General features: G+C 48.1%; 4 protein-coding genes across 10 annotated transcripts in view; 1 reads left to right on the top strand and 3 right to left on the bottom strand.

The window, feature by feature from the left end:
* Window positions 1-2934, bottom strand: part of LOC128252129 (proteoglycan Cow) — a 46718-nt gene extending 43784 nt beyond the window's left edge. For all 3 annotated transcript variants that reach the window (XM_052979619.1, XM_052979620.1, XM_052979622.1), the window contains exons 1-2: window positions 2096-2934; window positions 1047-1671 (exon numbers count right to left, since the gene is read on the bottom strand). In XM_052979619.1, coding sequence (XP_052835579.1) covers window positions 1047-1184 — 138 coding nt within the window. In that variant the 5' untranslated portion in view covers window positions 1185-1671; window positions 2096-2934. The remainder of the gene's footprint in view (window positions 1-1046; window positions 1672-2095) is intronic.
* Window positions 2935-3080: 146 nt separating this feature from the next.
* Window positions 3081-7019, bottom strand: LOC128252128 (uncharacterized). Its single transcript, XM_052979618.1, has 8 exons — window positions 6589-7019; window positions 6399-6493; window positions 6143-6325; window positions 5892-6080; window positions 4416-5833; window positions 4026-4352; window positions 3856-3960; window positions 3081-3788 (listed from the first exon to the last, which is right to left on the bottom strand). Exons 1-8 carry the CDS (start codon window positions 6626-6628, stop codon window positions 3728-3730), a joined length of 2418 nt encoding a protein of 805 aa, XP_052835578.1. The 5' UTR covers window positions 6629-7019; the 3' UTR covers window positions 3081-3727.
* Window positions 7020-7433: 414 nt separating this feature from the next.
* Window positions 7434-13238, top strand: LOC128255547 (arf-GAP with coiled-coil, ANK repeat and PH domain-containing protein 2). 4 transcript variants are annotated; one of them, XM_052985216.1, is made up of 10 exons: window positions 7434-7827; window positions 9209-9325; window positions 9407-9500; window positions 9568-9732; window positions 9802-9945; window positions 10321-10616; window positions 10834-10947; window positions 11014-11172; window positions 11241-12395; window positions 12451-13238. In XM_052985216.1, exons 1-10 carry the CDS (start codon window positions 7775-7777, stop codon window positions 12635-12637), a joined length of 2484 nt encoding a protein of 827 aa, XP_052841176.1. In that variant the 5' UTR covers window positions 7434-7774; the 3' UTR covers window positions 12638-13238. The 4 variants fall into 4 exon arrangements, with proteins under 4 accessions (XP_052841176.1, XP_052841168.1, XP_052841192.1 ...); XM_052985208.1 differs by having other exon boundaries at window positions 10813-10947; XM_052985232.1 differs by lacking the exons at window positions 7434-7827; window positions 9209-9325; window positions 9407-9500; window positions 9568-9732; window positions 9802-9945 and adding an exon at window positions 10016-10235 and having other exon boundaries at window positions 10813-10947.
* Window positions 12970-15411, bottom strand: LOC128255575 (zinc finger protein 286A). 2 transcript variants are annotated; one of them, XM_052985251.1, is made up of 4 exons: window positions 14809-15411; window positions 14274-14772; window positions 14081-14214; window positions 12970-14021 (listed from the first exon to the last, which is right to left on the bottom strand). In XM_052985251.1, exons 1-4 carry the CDS (start codon window positions 15337-15339, stop codon window positions 13308-13310), a joined length of 1878 nt encoding a protein of 625 aa, XP_052841211.1. In that variant the 5' UTR covers window positions 15340-15411; the 3' UTR covers window positions 12970-13307. The 2 variants fall into 2 exon arrangements, with proteins under 2 accessions (XP_052841211.1, XP_052841203.1); XM_052985243.1 differs by having other exon boundaries at window positions 14274-15411.
* Window positions 15412-15582: the final 171 nt, after the last annotated feature.

Raw genomic sequence — 15582 nt, 5'->3', positions numbered from 1 at the left:
CACGTCGCATTCTTTTTTTCGAGCCTGAAAACGTAGAGCGGAAAAAAACAAACAACACGACCGGATGTTGTTGGTGTGAAACCTCAGCAACGACAAGCTGGGAGAAAAAAAAAGTTGGGCAAATAAAAGCGCAATTGCGTTATATATGCCACAGAACACACCGAAAAAATTGCCTTTTTCCCTAAGCGTTTCGATGCTTTTTTTTTCAAAATGCCTTACTCTGGCAAGGTATCAATTTACCCCAGTGGTTTTTGATTTCGAACAAATTGGGTTGAATCAGCGTTAATCAAAAATCAATTAGGCAATTTATACCAGTTATATACTTTAATTAATTCTTTAACTTTAATAATAAAAGCTCTGAAGTTCAGAAGTGGGCTGTTATTGTAAGTTATTTTTTTATCAATTTAACTTGACGTTACAAACAAAACAAAAACTCCAGTGAATTTTAACTAAAACTAAAAATCTAAATATTATTTTTTACCCCATATCACTAAAGTTTAAAGGTATACTGTGATTATAAATTCAGCTTTCCCTAAATCGATGTCCTACTTTATAAAAGACTTCAGTAAATTTGAATTATAACGAAAAATCAAGAAAACTTTCAAGGGGTTTTAAATCTTCATAGATTTCTAATTATGTAACTTTAAAGAATATTACAATAGAGATGTGGTGTTAAAGATGTTTTATCTTATTATTATTGGAATTATTTAATTTTTTAGATTAAATTCTCAAAAAGCTAAATTTCTAAAGGTTCCGCCAGGTTCTGCAGGTTGAAGGGTATAAGGGAATTTGATATCGAAATGATGACAATGGATAAAAATATCTTAGATGATCTAGGTAAAATCGATTCCTTTTTTTTTCTCCGTGCACCCGCACACTTGCTTCTCAAAGCGTTGGCAAATGTCAGCAGTCAGCTTAAGGCGTATTAAGTAGGAGACAGACAGGAAGAGTGGCAAACTGGGAGGCCGAGATGGAGACGGAGACTCAGACCGGGAATCCAAGTCGTTGAGTAAATGGGGGCTGCCGTGAAGCCATTTGGGACTTACCTCATCGATAAACTCGAAATCGCCGCCCGTCTCGCCGACGTACTTCTTCTTGTTTCTGGCCTCCGAGCTGCCAATCAGGCTGGATGACATCAACACCAGCGCCAGACAAGCGCTGGCAATCAGCGGCGAGTGCTTCATGGCTGCTTAACGGGCGTCCAACGGGAACAGGAACAGGAACAGGAGATGACAGCGGTGGCGATGGAGGAAGTGCTTCAAGCGATGCGCCCTGTTGACAGGTTCCGCTCTCGCTGGTCCTAATCACTGGTGTCCTGTGGAAAACTACAGACGCCTCCGGTTTTACGCACTCACGCACACGCACTGGCGCTATCCACGCACACACAATCACGCAGCAACTACGCTATGAATGACAATGAGTTCGGTTTTGAGTATTCGTATTGGTTTTTGTTTCTATATTTGCTCTTGCAATCGCAGGCGCCTCCGCGGATGAAGTGCAGCCTGGACACGAAACACTGGAGAACTGAAGGCGACGCGGCCGAAACGTAAACTGAGCGCCGAGTCTAGCTTCTGGGTGGCAGCCATCGCGGTGGGCAGCATTGGAATTTTGCGACACCAGCTCCGTGGGCTAAGAGAGCGGCAGGATGCGCTAAGAGAGCCGCTGGAAGTCCTGGACGCCAGCAGGGTTGTCATGTTATCAGTAAATATAAAAAGTGTAATTACTAAGACATAGGATGTGAAATTAAAATATAATTCATATCTTTGGGTATTAATACTAAAATTTCTATAACTTTTTACTTTTTACTTTATATAGAAAGTATTTCGGAAACGATGTTTGGCAAACACAACCATTTGGCGTTTAAAAGGCAATTTTTCATTTAATAAGTAGTTCCTGTGAAATCAGAAATTTGTTAAATGATTAAACTACTAAACAGAAAACAAAAATAAATTTATTTTTTTTTTTGGTAAATTAAATTCAAGAATTGAAAACTATTTATCACTATTTATATTAAATAAATGAAGTGTTTTTAAATACTTATACTAATTTGAGAATGTAATTTAAAATCAGGATCTAAAGAAATAGATATACCCACCTTTCTCCAATTTTTCGTTTCCAGTGTACCGCTCTGCGTATGCGCAATGCGCCCATGATTTTTCCCTCTCTTCGCCATGGCCACCATCCCCTTGCCGCTGGAGCAACAACTGCCAGGCCCTTCCAGACTGCCACCACCAACAAAACAGACAGCGACTAGCACTCGTCCAAAATCGATTTTCCGGACTCTCTTTGCGCGCCACCCATAGCCAGAGCTCTGGAATGCGGAATGCTATAATGCTCTGCCCGAAATTCTCTTAGGCGATAATTGACGAAGCCTAGGCAGCGGGTCGTGAACCTGCCACTGGCGCCCAATGCGACTTGAGTTCTTGCTGCTAGTGTCGCTGGCTGTTGATTTTTATGTATTGGCGCTTGGCACACTTGGACCGGGACCGGGCCAACGCCGCTGCTGTTGGCCGGGAAACCCCAAAACCATTTAACGCGTCAGCATCAGAGCGTCTCAAAGGCTGGCCAACGCTGGCCCAAGCTGGCATGGCCCTGTAGCCGGAGTCCCAGCCACGTTGTAGCCGGACCCAGACCCGTAGGCTCTGTCAGTTTCAAATTAATAGCCACGCACACACACACACACACTGCGCCGCTGTGTGGGGTGTGCATTTATTATGTGAGTGAGCCTGTGCTTGCCTACTTTCGTCCTCGTCGTCGCCGCGCTCCTTCTCTATTATAATGGCATCATTGACTTGTGCTTTGATGGCTGCTTTGGCCCGGACAGGGCCTCCTTTGGCCCCTTTACGCTTTCTCGTGTGTGTGTGTGTGGTGAAGTCCGCCTCCACTTGATCCCCATTTCGGTACGGACGGCTGGCGCCAGTTGCTGCCTTTTTTGAATATTCGGCTCACACTTGCCACCGCCGCTGCTGCTGCTGTCGTCTTCAGGTCCGCCCTTTTCCACTAGGGGCGCGTTACTTTCCGGAATTTGTCAGTGACCATGGGGCCTGAAACTCCGCTCCGCTCCGCTTCGCTGGCAAGGATTCTCTTGTAAAACTTTACATTTTATTGGATTTCCAAATGATTTTCAATCAACAAGTCCATGTTATGCAATATTTAGTATGTGTACAGTTATTGTTATTGTTTTTCGCAGGCATTGCAATTGCTAATCGAATTGATTTTCACACTTTTGTTCAATGACTCGATAAAATGGCTTTCAACTACACGCTACTAGATGGACCTGTGCTTCATGTCACGGCTTAAAAGCTAAACATTGTACAATAGATACATGACACCGCTTTAAACGTGACTGCACAAAGCACATATTTTGATTATAAACACAAAACAAAAAATTGTATGGTAATGTGGTGGATTAATAATTATTTTTTGGTTAGTTACAAGTCTTAAACGCTTTCTAAACGAATGGAAATGCCTGGAAATGATTATTAGTTTCGGCTGGGAAGAATTGAACCCTTAACGTAAATATATGTTTGCGACGTGCAGCAGCTGCTTTTTGTTCACTGGGCGCCTAATGTTGCTAGTTCGTAATTTGCTCTAAATCCTACATAAAAATATATATCTTGTATAAAAACGTGAATACTATTAGCTGCGCTGCTGACGACACTTTTTTGGCCGCACTTATTTTATGGCTAATAAAAATTGCTTTTCTGCCGGAGATTCCGTTCATGTTTTACAAATGCACTTTTAGAGATTCCATGCGGCTCACAATACGGCGACGCAGTTCGGCGTATCTGCAGCAAAGTTTAGATTTTCAATATGGCATAGCTTCTGGGTATTTAAAATATTTTGAAAACTCACCTTTCCTTTATTTTGGCCACTTCGCGAGCCACTTCCTGATCGTAACGCTCCAGAATGGAACGGCACTCGGGCAGCGATAAATTCAAAAATTGAGCAACTTCATTACTACATTAAGATAGAACAACAATCAATCAACGATCAATCAATCACAATTTTTCAGAGTGACTTGCCTGATTTCATCAGTTTTACGGGAATCCACTAAAAACATACGAGCCACATCCTCATGAGGTCCCAAAGTGACGCGCGTTATTAAAGGATACTCGTCATCCTTCAAACGCTTCTGCTCCCCATTGTCGCGCACAATGAAAAGCGAAAAGTTGCCCGGCGAACTGTCCACCTTGTACTTTTCCAGCACCAGGTTGATTACCTCTGTGGTGGTCACCATCGAGGAAACCCACACAGACATTTGAGAACCGTAGGGAGGCGTAAAGAACGACGTCTCCCGATTGTAGTAGTGACCATTTATAGAGCACCGACGTTTCAGCTTGGTACGAGAACTGTTAATGAAAAAGTATTTGGATGACAAAGCAGATCGGAAAATCACAGCTTGTGTAACTCACCGACGGTTGCCACTGCGTCGCTTGATGGCTGCAGCTCCGGTGCGCGGTGGTCTCCTCAACACCACGCCATCCTCCGTGACGTGCAAGCCAGCAGATCCATCTCCAGCTCCCTCACTTGCCGTATACAACTCCTCAGTTTGCGTGAGCTCGTCGCCGGCAGCTGCTCCACTGGTAATGGACGGAGCATCTGCACGACTTGACTCACCTTCGCTGCCGGCAGCCACACTCTCTTTGGGATAGCAGTCCATCTGGATTTTAATGTACCGAGGCGGGATGTCGCTACGCCTCATGGTGGCCAACCGTTGGGGACGCAGTGTGGCCTCGTCGTCGTCATCGCTGTCGGAGTACACAAAGCAGCTGGGTCCCGATTTGGAGCGGTTAATGCCCTTCTCGAAAAGCTGCCGCCCCTGCTGATATGGCTTCTTCTGCTCCCTGCTGGGCACTGTGGACGCGGAGGCCGATCCGCTCTTCTGCAGGGCGTACTGACGCTGCGTAGAGCGAGGCGAGCCCACACTGCTTCGCAGGTTCATGGTGTCGTTGATTAAAGCAGGATCTATGGAACGCAACGCATGCTCGCAGTTAAAGCTTTTGCTCATCACCGAGTTTTCGCCATAGAGCTTGAGGGAGTCGTGGATGCGAGAGGGATCAATGGGTTGATTGCGCTTCAGGGTGCCCTCGTTGGGCTCCTTAAAGGAGTTGGTCCCGTTCACATAGTCCTGGTGCACGCTGCGCTTAAAGTCCTCGAAATCCATTGGCTTCAGTGTAGTATCATCGCAAGTCTCGAAGTTGTCCAGAGAGGTCTCTGTGGTGGACACCGTCGTGGTATTCTGCGTGTTGGTATTGGCCGTCAACGATCCCGTGGCGGTCATAAAGTTATCCGAGCTGCTGCTGTTGGTCGAGGCCGATTGTGTGGTGCTCGATTCAGTGGTGGTTGTGGTGTCAGTGGAGGTTTTGCTTGGCGAACTGTCGCTGGAGGACTGCGACGACGGCAGTTTGACAGGCATGGTTTCGTAGATTCGATCCTTGTCGTTGTGGCGTCTCTCCACCTGCAGCAGATCGTCGATGTCGTCCCAGTCCAGTTTCTCTAGATTGTCCAATTTGGAAGGCAGCGTGCTGGACACACAGCTTGTGCTAGCCGTGGGCGCCTCTACTAGTGTACCAGAGGAGTCCGTTGTGGTGGTATCCTCGTCATCGTTAGACACTTTCCCATTGGTCACCTCTTTGCCGTTTCCTGTAGTGTTGGCCGAGGCATCTTCTGGGGTTGTGGGCAATTCGGAAATCTCATTCAGGCTGCAGGAGTCGAAGGTCATGCTCTCAGAAAGTGAGACGTCCGTGGAAAGCTGGTCCACCTCTGCCGTAGTGCTTGTAGGCGGAGCCAGCGACTCGCTAGCCTCATTCTCCTTGTCCGAACTGCTTTCCTGTGGGTATAATTTACATAAGTTGCATAGTTCTTAATAAATAATAGGATACGCTTACATTTGCCGCCTTGGACACACGGCAGGAGTTCCTCTTGCGCACTAATATGCGCTGGTCGTCGTCTTCCTTGAGGTGAATCACGCCCTGCACGCCCCAATAAACTCGAAGTGCTCCTTCCAGCACCAAGCGGTTGTTGACCTCGCGGCTGCGTATCTCCAGGCTTTTGTTGTCGTAGAATTGGTTGTAGACCTGCCCATAAAAAGGGAATTTAATGAGTCACATGTATTGGCTTTCCTGAGTTCGAACTGCACCTTCAGCTTGGACTCCAGATGATCTCGTGGAAGTGGGGGGCCATTGGCCTGCGCTCCAGCTGGTTTCTGGGCCCCCTTCAGTCCGTAGCTCTTGTGCGATTCCACCCGGGTGCCGTGGCCAAACAACTGGGGTCCGAACAGAGCTCCATAGCAGGGCACATGACAGTAGGGCACTCCCTTGTGCTGCAATATTATGATTATGATTAGGAGGCGTACGAAGATCATATGACCACCGACCAACAGGTGATCCACTTACCTCAGCATGCTGGCCGGGATTTAAGCGCTTGCCGCACTCCTCGCAGCGCAAACATTCCGGATGCCAGTCGTAGCCAAGCGATTGTTTACGTTCCGCTGCGCGGGGAATAAATAAATATAATTTACAAGTTATTTACGGATCGGTATGTGTTTTTTTTTTGTGTATGCGTGGGTGTTTGTGTTTGTCTCACCGAAGTAAACGGGTTTGCCGCACTTGTGGCACTTCCACATTCTGGATTCCAAACAGGTCAGCTCAACGATTCCTCCGGGAATGGGTGTGTTGTGCGCCTCCTCCGTATTTAGAGAGTTGTGACGTAAAAGACGAGTTTTATGCAAATGAGGCGATTTAAAGCGGACACGAAACGCAAATAGAACGCAAGACAAAGGGTAAACACATAAGGGGGCGTGAGATTCCGATCGGTCACTTGGCTAGTTGGGTTGTATGTATTGCCAAACTCATAGTTTTATAAATGAAACTGGCACTGGGCACACCCACACAAAGTGCACAAGGCGTGTGCATCGAGGTTCGGTGCGTTGTTAAATAGATAATTGCACCAAAACCAAAACAGCACCAGCAAAAAGAGAACAGAACAATGAAACAGTGTTGGGCAGCGGCTACAGCAAAGGGGAGCTCTACAGCACTGGAAGTGTTTGATATTCTTATTGGATGATGTGGTCACCCTAAATATCAGAGCTGGCAATGCTGTATAGCAAGTTATCATTTTGTAAAAACAAAACATGTTTTAAAAAAAATTCTAACAGGGAAAGATAAACTGACTTTGCAAGTGATTTTCCCTTTAATATTTTAATAAATCAGAAGTTTTAAATCTATAACGTTAATCTCTTAAGCATTAAAGCAATTTAAACTTTTTTAAGAAGCAAGAGCAGCTGTTTAAACGGTATTCTCAAAAAGAAAAGTTTTTAGAAAAGTAACGAAAACTAAATTCCCAAATTTAAAAAAAAAATGGTAAAACCAAATTGTCCCGCCAAAGTGTGTGACCATTTGATGCTGTAGGATGTTTTGCCGCAATAGACGCGGCCACACTATTCGAGTAGAAAGTGAGACGGTTTAATTGTTGTCTCTGCGCGCAGTGTAATTTTCGTTAATTTGGCCCCAAATCGCGTAAATCGGCGAGTTTGGCTAATTAGGGCCAGTGCTTAACAAGTGTGGCGTCCAATGTGGACGATGCAAGCCGATCCTTAATCCTCGGCTGTCCGCAATTAAGTTCTCCAGAGCCGCCCTCAAAAATCGGCAATCGAAATCTCCAGCCAGGAAGGCAAAAAAGCAACAGGCCAAAAAAAATTCACAGGCCTCAATTAGCAAAATAGCCAACAGTGCAAGTGCTGCGTGCGTGTGTTCCGTGTTTCGTGGTCAAAATGCGCGCCACCATTGAGTTCGAGGAATGCCTGAAGGATTCGCCCAGATTCAGGTGGATATCATCATGCCCTCATCCCTCATCACCCCCTAGATTTTCACTCTTGACTGAGATTTGCATTGTTTTTATGTAGCGTGACTGGTTGCAATCAAAAACCAGATACAGCCCACCATTACCCACCTCTCCAAGGCAGACCCATCCCCCCCATTTGCCCCCTCCCACCTGAAAACGCGGCTTAATCATCCATCGAACAAACTTTGTCTCGTCAGCACTGTGGAATGTTCAAATGAGCCTCCCCCCCTTTTTCGCAGCTAATTGTCGATGCTCTCGTCTGTATCGTCTCCATGTTCGCTGCTGATTGATAAGATTTCACCCGAAATGCCCAATTGTCTCCACTAATCGCGCCCAAAGACAAAGCTTTCCCCCATGAATGGTGCTCAAAAGCGGCTATAACTCGTTTAAGAGCAGTCAAATCCCCACTTCTTTAACCACCTGCAGTAGATTGTGTTTGGAGGAAACCGGAAATAAAGGTTATCTTCGGGGTCTGGAGCTTAGAATACCCTTGCTGAAGTATTATTTTTCGATCATCGCGACTTTGGCAGCCCAAAACTTTATAATAATAATATAACTTTATAGATCAAGAGCTTTGTAATACATTTAATATAATAATATATAGTCGATAAACTGCTGAGTTTATAATAATTATCATCAGAAACAATGGCATTATGCGCCTTTGACTCAATCGTCTCTATGGCAACTTCAACAATATATAGCTTTCGAATTACGTTTGTTGAAATTCATATATTGAAGGTCATGGCTTATTATCTGCTTATTACTGTTCAAAAAACTGATCCAGAGTAACTATAGTATAAGGTTTCGCAGATATTAAGTACAAACTGCTGCTCCAAATTATATCACCCTTCGAAAAAGTACAATGAATACAAAGTTAAGGAACACAAAGTTACAAGAATAACAATACCCTCTGATAGAGTACTCTGATAGAGTACGTTAAGAGACTGAATACACTGTTAAGACAAAAGCAATGCACGAGAAATCGATGGATGGCACAGGGGAAAAGGGGAGAAATACCCGACGATACAAAAACTTGTCCCCGGACGGGCTCTATTTTGTGGCGAGTCGTCTTCAATTGGAAGCGCAAACAGCGCTTTAATAAGTCCGCATAAATTAAAAGTGTCAACATAAACAGAGGCAGAGTGTCGGCCCCATACCCTTTGCCCATTTGTTGCCCCCCCGCGCGATAACTTCTTTGATTAAGCTGGATGATTATATTTACCCTGCTCAGCCAGCCAGCAAGCCAGTCAGCCAGTCAGCCAGTCAGAGGCCATTCTAATCGCCAGTTTATTCATGCCGAAGCCCATCTTTTGTTTACATCTCGACAAGATTGTGCTAACGTTTTCAATTTGCCTTTCGCCAGACAATTTGTGTCCAAGGAGGAGAGCGACATCGAGCACTTGGAGCAGCGTCTGGAGAAAATCATCAAGCTGTGCAATGTGGCCGTGGACTCGGGCAAGGAGTATGTCAAGAACCAGAGGTAAACAACTCACTGCGCCATTTTCCATCCTCATGCATATTTATGGGCATCGATTCTCCGAATTCTTGTGTATCTCTATAGCGCCTTTGCCATGTCCTTGTGGGATCTGCAGCAGCACTTTCTCGACAACAAGAACGCGCACAATGCGCTGGGGAAGCTGATTCACTGCTTTCAGGTTTGGCTCCTTCCTGGTAGCTTTCTTATGCTATATATATAAACTATAAATCCCGATTGTCTTGCAGGAGATGAACAAGTTCCACACCATTCTGTTGGATCAGGCTAGTCGCACGGTGCTGAAAAATCTCAGTGTGTTTGTCAAAGACGACATCAACCAGGTGAAGGACTACAAGGGACATTTTCTCAAGGTTTCCGAGGGCTATGACAATGCGTTGATCAAAAACGCACAGGTGGGTTGGGGCTACTGTTCGAGAATATATATGTTTACTGGAGCTAAGAGTTACTTTTCTTATTTACAGGCTAGTAAAAACCGACCGCAGGAGATGCAGGAGGCTGCCAATATCCTTTCCGCCTCCAAGTCGTGCTTCCAACACACCGCTCTGGACTATGTCAACTACATAACTTTGGCGCAGGCTCGCAAGGTCCCCTCCATACTGTCCACGGTAAGGAAAGGGAGGGTGCCAAGGTGCCGCCAGATATCGCTTATCTGCCCCGAGTGCCATCAATGCCATGAATGAAGTGGCCCGCGACCACTAATCAAATAAGTTGCTGGGGTTTATTATGCTTATGACGTCACCGTTGTGATATCAATGTGCATTTGTGTGCGTTTCATATCTAAAACCATTGATCAGCATGTTGAGTCAGTTGTGCGCTGGCCAATGCGCCTCAGTTGTCTATCAGGAGAGCTCGGAGCTGGATTGTCGCTGTCGCTGACGCTGTTGCCGTCGTTGCGGTGCGGTGGGAAACGAGAACAATAGCTGCTATACTTGGGCGAAAGCACGTTTTCATGCTGGTCTCCTCTGCTCTTTTTTCGGCAGCTGTTGGACTACTATCAGGCGTGCGTGACCTACTACCACCAGGGCTTCGACCTGTGCAACGACTTCGACGAGTTCTTCAAGAACATCAGCGAGGATTTGAACGCGCTGCGCGGCGATTACCAGCAGCTGGAGAAGGCCATGCAGAACCGCCACATGAGCGTGAATCGCTACTGCGACTCGAACACCAACAGCACCTCCAACAAGATCGAGGGCTACCTGTTCAAGAAGAAGTCGAAGGGCTTCAAGACCTGGTGCCGACGATGGTTCTACCTCAGCGACAACCAGCTTGTCTACAGGTGGGTGCGCGTTTGTTAGGCGCTAACTACTGCTACTGCTTCTCATTTTGTATTTTTGTATTGTACATCCCGAAATGCCATCCCATCTGCTTGCTTAGTTAATCAATCGTCTTCTTTTCGTTTGCAACATTTTGATTTTGTGATGTTTTTGTTGTGTGGTGTGTAATGATGTGATGTGTGTGGCCGTACGCTGAAGTGATTTGGATTCGCATTGCAGAAAACGCAGCAACGAGGACTCGTTCTCAGTCATGGAGGACCTGCGCATCTGCAGCGTGCGTCCGGTGAACGAGGGCGACCGCCGCTTCTGCTTCGAGGTCATCTCGCCGACCAAGTGAGTACTCGATGTGTGTGTGTGTGTGTGTGTGATTTGCCATAAATACAAAATTCCCTTCCCCAGATCTCACATCCTGCAGGCCGACTCCGCCGACATGCTCTCCCTGTGGATTTCCGCACTGCAGCACAGCATCGGTGCAGCCATCCAGCATGACTCCACGCATCACTCGCGACCACAATCGACGAACACACCCAACAACGCTCTGCCCGCAAAGCGTAGAATGTATGTTTGATTCATCTTGCAAGTTCCCCTTGTACTAACTATATTGTATTGATATCAATGTCCCGCAGCCACTGGGAGGAGTTCCTGAAGATACCGGGCAACGCCTATTGCTGCGACTGCAGGAGCCCCGAACCGCGCTGGGCCTCCATTAACCTGGGCATCACGCTGTGCATCGAGTGCTCCGGCGTGCATCGCAGCCTGGGCGTCCACTACAGCAAGGTGCGTTCCCTGACGCTGGATGCCTGGGAGACGGAGAACGTGAAGGTGATGATGGAGCTGGGCAACGAGGTGGTGAACCGCATCTACGAGGCACGCGTCGGCGATGACTGTGCCCTCAAGAAGCCCACGGAGCAGTGCGAGATCGGTGTGCGCGAAGCCTGGATAAAGGCCAAATATGTGGAGCGGCGGTTTGTGTGCGGCATGCCCAAGCCGCAGGAGCTGCTGGCCAGCGAGACGGCCGAGGTCCTGAGCATAGACAGTGGCGGCGTGGTGGAGGATGCAGAAAGTGCCGTCAGTGGCGTCGCCAAGCGGGCCACCCTCTCGCTGGGCGGCACCCGCAAGTGGGCGGTGAAGAAGCTGCGGCGAAGGCAAAAACAGCGACCGCTTCCCAAAACCTTGAGCGACGATCCGAGCATCTATAACACGGCCAAGACGGGCGACGAGTTGGACGACGACGATGATGACGAATCTATCAACATTCCTTCGATGTCGCTGAGCATCTCGCGCGACGATTTGCTGGTGATCGGCGATGACTTGGCCCTGGACAGACTGGAGACTCCGGGTATTCTGGGCAGTGATCAGGAGAGCACCGATGGCGAGTCGGATGCGGAGACCCCGGAGGAGCTGCCCTTCTCGCAACTGGACGCCAATCAGCTGCTGTACATGGCCTCGGTGGTGCACAATCTGCCGGTCATGTGCATGGCCTTCGCCCTGGGTGCTGACAAGGTCTGGAAGAATCCCCAAGACAGGCAGCGATCGTTCCTGCACCAGGCCGTGATCTCCGGCTCCGTGATGGCCTGCGAGTTCTTGCTCCTGAACGGAGCCGCCATTGATGCGGTGGACGAGCTGGGCTACAGTGCCCTGCACATATCCACGGCCAAGGGCCACATCGCCCAGGTTTATCTGCTGCTGAAGCACAAGGCTGCCTACGACCTGGCCTCCAGTGACGGCAAGAAGGCGCTGGACATTGCGGTTGACCAGGAAAACGCCGACATAGTAACACTGTGAGTGGCATAACCCCAGGCTTGGCTTAGGCACTGACTAAGTTTTTTTTTGCAGACTCCGATTGACACAGCTAAATGACGAGATTGGACCCAACGATGAGTACAACGGGGAGGACGAGACGTACAAGAACGTAATGAAGGACTTCTCCAAGTTGCCCGCCAGTCAGACGCGGGTGCTGCGCCAGCGACACGACTCAAACACCCTGGAATCGCAGCGCAGCTCGCTGACCAACTCCGACTAGCAGCGGCAGATGATGGGTCGCAGGAGTTAGAAACTTGGTCGTTATTAAGGATATTGTTCCGATTAGTAGGCTAGGGTGCATATTGGATTGTTATTGGCTTTATAACGCATTAACCAAGCATGTTAAACGGTTTCGATTTCCGGAGGAGGGAAGTCGGTGCAGACTTGTTTCCCTAGGCAATCTCATTTGAAAAGCGCTTCCGATTATACAAGAAAATATTATTCATTGCATTTTGCATTCGAATGGCGGGCATGACCATTCGTTTTCTCTAAAGCGCATTTTGATTACCGTTCTCTGGCGTTTAGCTTAAGTTTAAAGTATTCGTAGAGGCGTTGAGTTTATTAAAAATACGTGTATTTGCCTATCATATTGTACATCGTCTTATGTGGTATTTATTAAAAGATATTGTAAAATGTACGTCTAGCTATATTGGTATCCTGTTACGGAGCTGTTCCAAATGTTCCGATTTGTATTTGTTAGCTAAACTGTTTAACGCTGCATGTTTTCTCAATGTTTTAAAACTATCACGTTGATGATATTTGGTGCCAACTGTTGTGAGCACTTTAAGTTCGCGAATAAAATTGTAAAATATTCAGAGCAAGGTTGAAGTTTTTTAGGTGAAGTAATTGTCTTGGTTTCTCACAACGTCAGTGACTATTCTACTCTTGCTCTACACAGCCTGGAACTCGGTTTCACTGATCTCGGGCTCAGATATGTAGTCCGCGGACTTGCTCTTGACCTTGTGCATTGTCGTCACATGACGCTGGACAGCACTGCGATCGTTGAACTGCCGGCCGCACTGTTTGCAGGAGAACATAACGCCGGCGTGCGTGACCAGGTGGCGGCTCAGGCCCGAAACATGGTTGAAGCTCCGCTGGCACAGGTGGCATTTGTGCGTCCGCGAGTTGCCCATGTGCACTCGGCCGATGTGCTGCTGCAGGTTGGACTTCTGGGCGAAGCAGCTCGAGCATTGGGGGCACTGGTGGCGCTTTGCTCCCGTATGGATATCCATGTGCCGCTTGAGCACTTCGCGCTGCGAGAAGGACGAATCGCACTCGCTGCACTTGAAAGGCTTCAAGCCAGTGTGGATGATCATGTGGCGTTTGAGGGAGCTGGCGCAGGACAGCTGCAACGAGCAGCTGGGACACTTGAGCGTGCCGCCCTTGCCGCTTTTAAGGCCTTTGATGTGCGTATTGTGGTGGCGCGTCAGAAGTTTCTGCGTGGCAAAGGCCACCGGGCACAGATGGCACTGAAAGGATTTCACCGTGTCCGTTACTCTGCCGGCTTTTGGTTGAGGGCAATCTGACGCCTGCTTAAACACAAAGTCACTCGATTTTTTGCGTTTTGCGGGCAACTGCTCGTCCCTTTTGTCCGGCTCCTTTTCCTGAAAAGGCGATACATCCGTTTAAAATAAATATACTACAAAAGCAAATAGTTAATTACCACAATAATGACATTCTCGTCAAATTTAAAGACCTGCTGCTCTTCAGACATCTCTGCATCCAGGTTAAACACAACCACATCTTCGATTTCCTCCGTCTTCTCGCCACTGAACTGAATCTCGCCGTCTTCCTTGACTAAGTTAAGGGTTCAATTAGTTTAAAAGTAAGCACTTTTGCCAGAGTTTCCCACTCACTGTTGTAGGAGGTAATGCCGTCGTCCTGGTCGAATTCGGGTGCGGAGTCGGGCTTCTGATCCTCCGAACTGTTCGAGTTGATAATGTAAATATCTCCATCCTCAGTGCGCACCGTATCGACCATGTCTCCGAAGTCGTTTCCGCCCTCCGTGGGCACTACTTCCTCCAGTTCGAGTGTGTCGAGGTTGACTTCGCTAGCAGCCAAAGGCTCTGAATTGCACTCCAGTATAAATTCCTCGTTCTTTTCCTCTTTCATGGGCTGTGGCGCCTGTGGCTTGCTGGTTGAGCTGAGGCGCCGCTTGGGAGAAAGCTTCAGCTTGTGCCTGGACGAGGAGGAATCTTCCTTCACCTGCGCCTTTGACTCTGGCTCAGATCCTTCCAAGGGCTCCCACTGACCGGCCTTCTTCTCGGCCAGGTACACCTCTAGTTCGCCCAAGAGCATGGCCAGCTGCTCCTTGCGCATTTCCTCGCTGACCTCGTGGCGCAGCTCCTCCCGCACCTGGCTGCGCACCTCCTCCGCCAACTCGTCCCGCACCTCGCTGCGCACCTCCTCCGCCAGCCCCTTGCGTATCTCGGTGGTCAGTTTGGCCCGCAGTTCCAGGCGGGACTTGACCAGCCGCTTGTTGAACTCCGCCGCCTGCTCCTCCTTGAACTCCTCGCGCCACTTGTCGTCCTGCAGCTTCCGCACCTTGTCCTGCCCTTCGATGAACGCAATGGAGTCCTCGAACTCCAGCTCGTCCTCGTCGTAGTCATTGGGATCCTTGGAGAAGACGCGACTCCGCTTGCCCAGGCCCAGGAGGCGGATGTGCTTGCGCAGCTTCTTCTCCGACGCCTGGCAGCGCTGACGGAAGAGGAAGGACTTCTCCAGCTGGTAACGACACTCCTGGCAGATCCTCTTGGGCAGGCTGTCCGCCGCCTTGGCGTCCAGAGCGACGCAGGCCATCAGACGCACGCGAATTGAGAGCTGCGAGTCGTCCTCCTCGAAGATCGCGTACGCATCCTGGTGCTCCTTGAGGCACAGGCGGCAGAGGGTCGCCAAATCGGGATACGACGCCGGCGCGTCCATGGAATCGGCTGTTTTTGGATATTCCAACTTATTTACTCGGTGGCGTCTCTGGACATCGCATTAGTGTGACCGCAACCAGGTCGGCAAAAAATACCTACTTTATGGTCAAATGCAAGCCAACACAGCCACACCTTTTTTTAAATAGATGTTTAAAATAAAATGTAAACATTGTTGGTTTTTTAAAGGCCAACAAATTTATTTTTAAGCAAATCAAGTTCAATATTATTTAGACTGCGTTTTTTT

Source organism: Drosophila gunungcola, chromosome 3R (assembly GCF_025200985.1).
Source record: "Drosophila gunungcola strain Sukarami chromosome 3R, Dgunungcola_SK_2, whole genome shotgun sequence".
Lineage (NCBI taxonomy): Eukaryota > Metazoa > Arthropoda > Insecta > Diptera > Drosophilidae > Drosophila > Drosophila gunungcola.
This window is presented reverse-complemented; position numbering and strand designations above follow the sequence as displayed.

What these genes read in the sequence shown, in the direction of transcription:
- LOC128252128 (XM_052979618.1), bottom strand. Translation starts at nt 6,628, where the DNA reads ATGTGGAAGTGCCACAAGTGCGGCAAACCCGTTTACTTCG. An exon ending in ATCTGGAGTCCAAGCTGAAG is followed by an intron (nt 6,081 to 6,142) that starts GTGCAGTTCGAA and finishes TTTTATGGGCAG; the next exon opens with GTCTACAACCAATTCTACGA. An exon ending in CGACGCAGTGGCAACCGTCG is followed by an intron (nt 4,353 to 4,415) that starts GTGAGTTACACA and finishes TTTCATTAACAG; the next exon opens with TTCTCGTACCAAGCTGAAAC.
- LOC128255547 (XM_052985208.1), top strand. Translation starts at nt 7,775, where the DNA reads ATGCGCGCCACCATTGAGTTCGAGGAATGCCTGAAGGATTCGCCCAGA. An exon ending in TCCCCTCCATACTGTCCACG is followed by an intron (nt 9,946 to 10,320) that starts GTAAGGAAAGGG and finishes TTTTTTCGGCAG; the next exon opens with CTGTTGGACTACTATCAGGC. An exon ending in GACAACCAGCTTGTCTACAG is followed by an intron (nt 10,617 to 10,812) that starts GTGGGTGCGCGT and finishes CGTACGCTGAAG; the next exon opens with TGATTTGGATTCGCATTGCA.
- LOC128255575 (XM_052985243.1), bottom strand. Translation starts at nt 15,339, where the DNA reads ATGGACGCGCCGGCGTCGTATCCCGATTTGGCGACCCTCTGCCGCCTG. An exon ending in CGGCATTACCTCCTACAACA is followed by an intron (nt 14,215 to 14,273) that starts GTGAGTGGGAAA and finishes CCCTTAACTTAG; the next exon opens with TCAAGGAAGACGGCGAGATT. An exon ending in ACGAGAATGTCATTATTGTG is followed by an intron (nt 14,022 to 14,080) that starts GTAATTAACTAT and finishes TCGCCTTTTCAG; the next exon opens with GAAAAGGAGCCGGACAAAAG.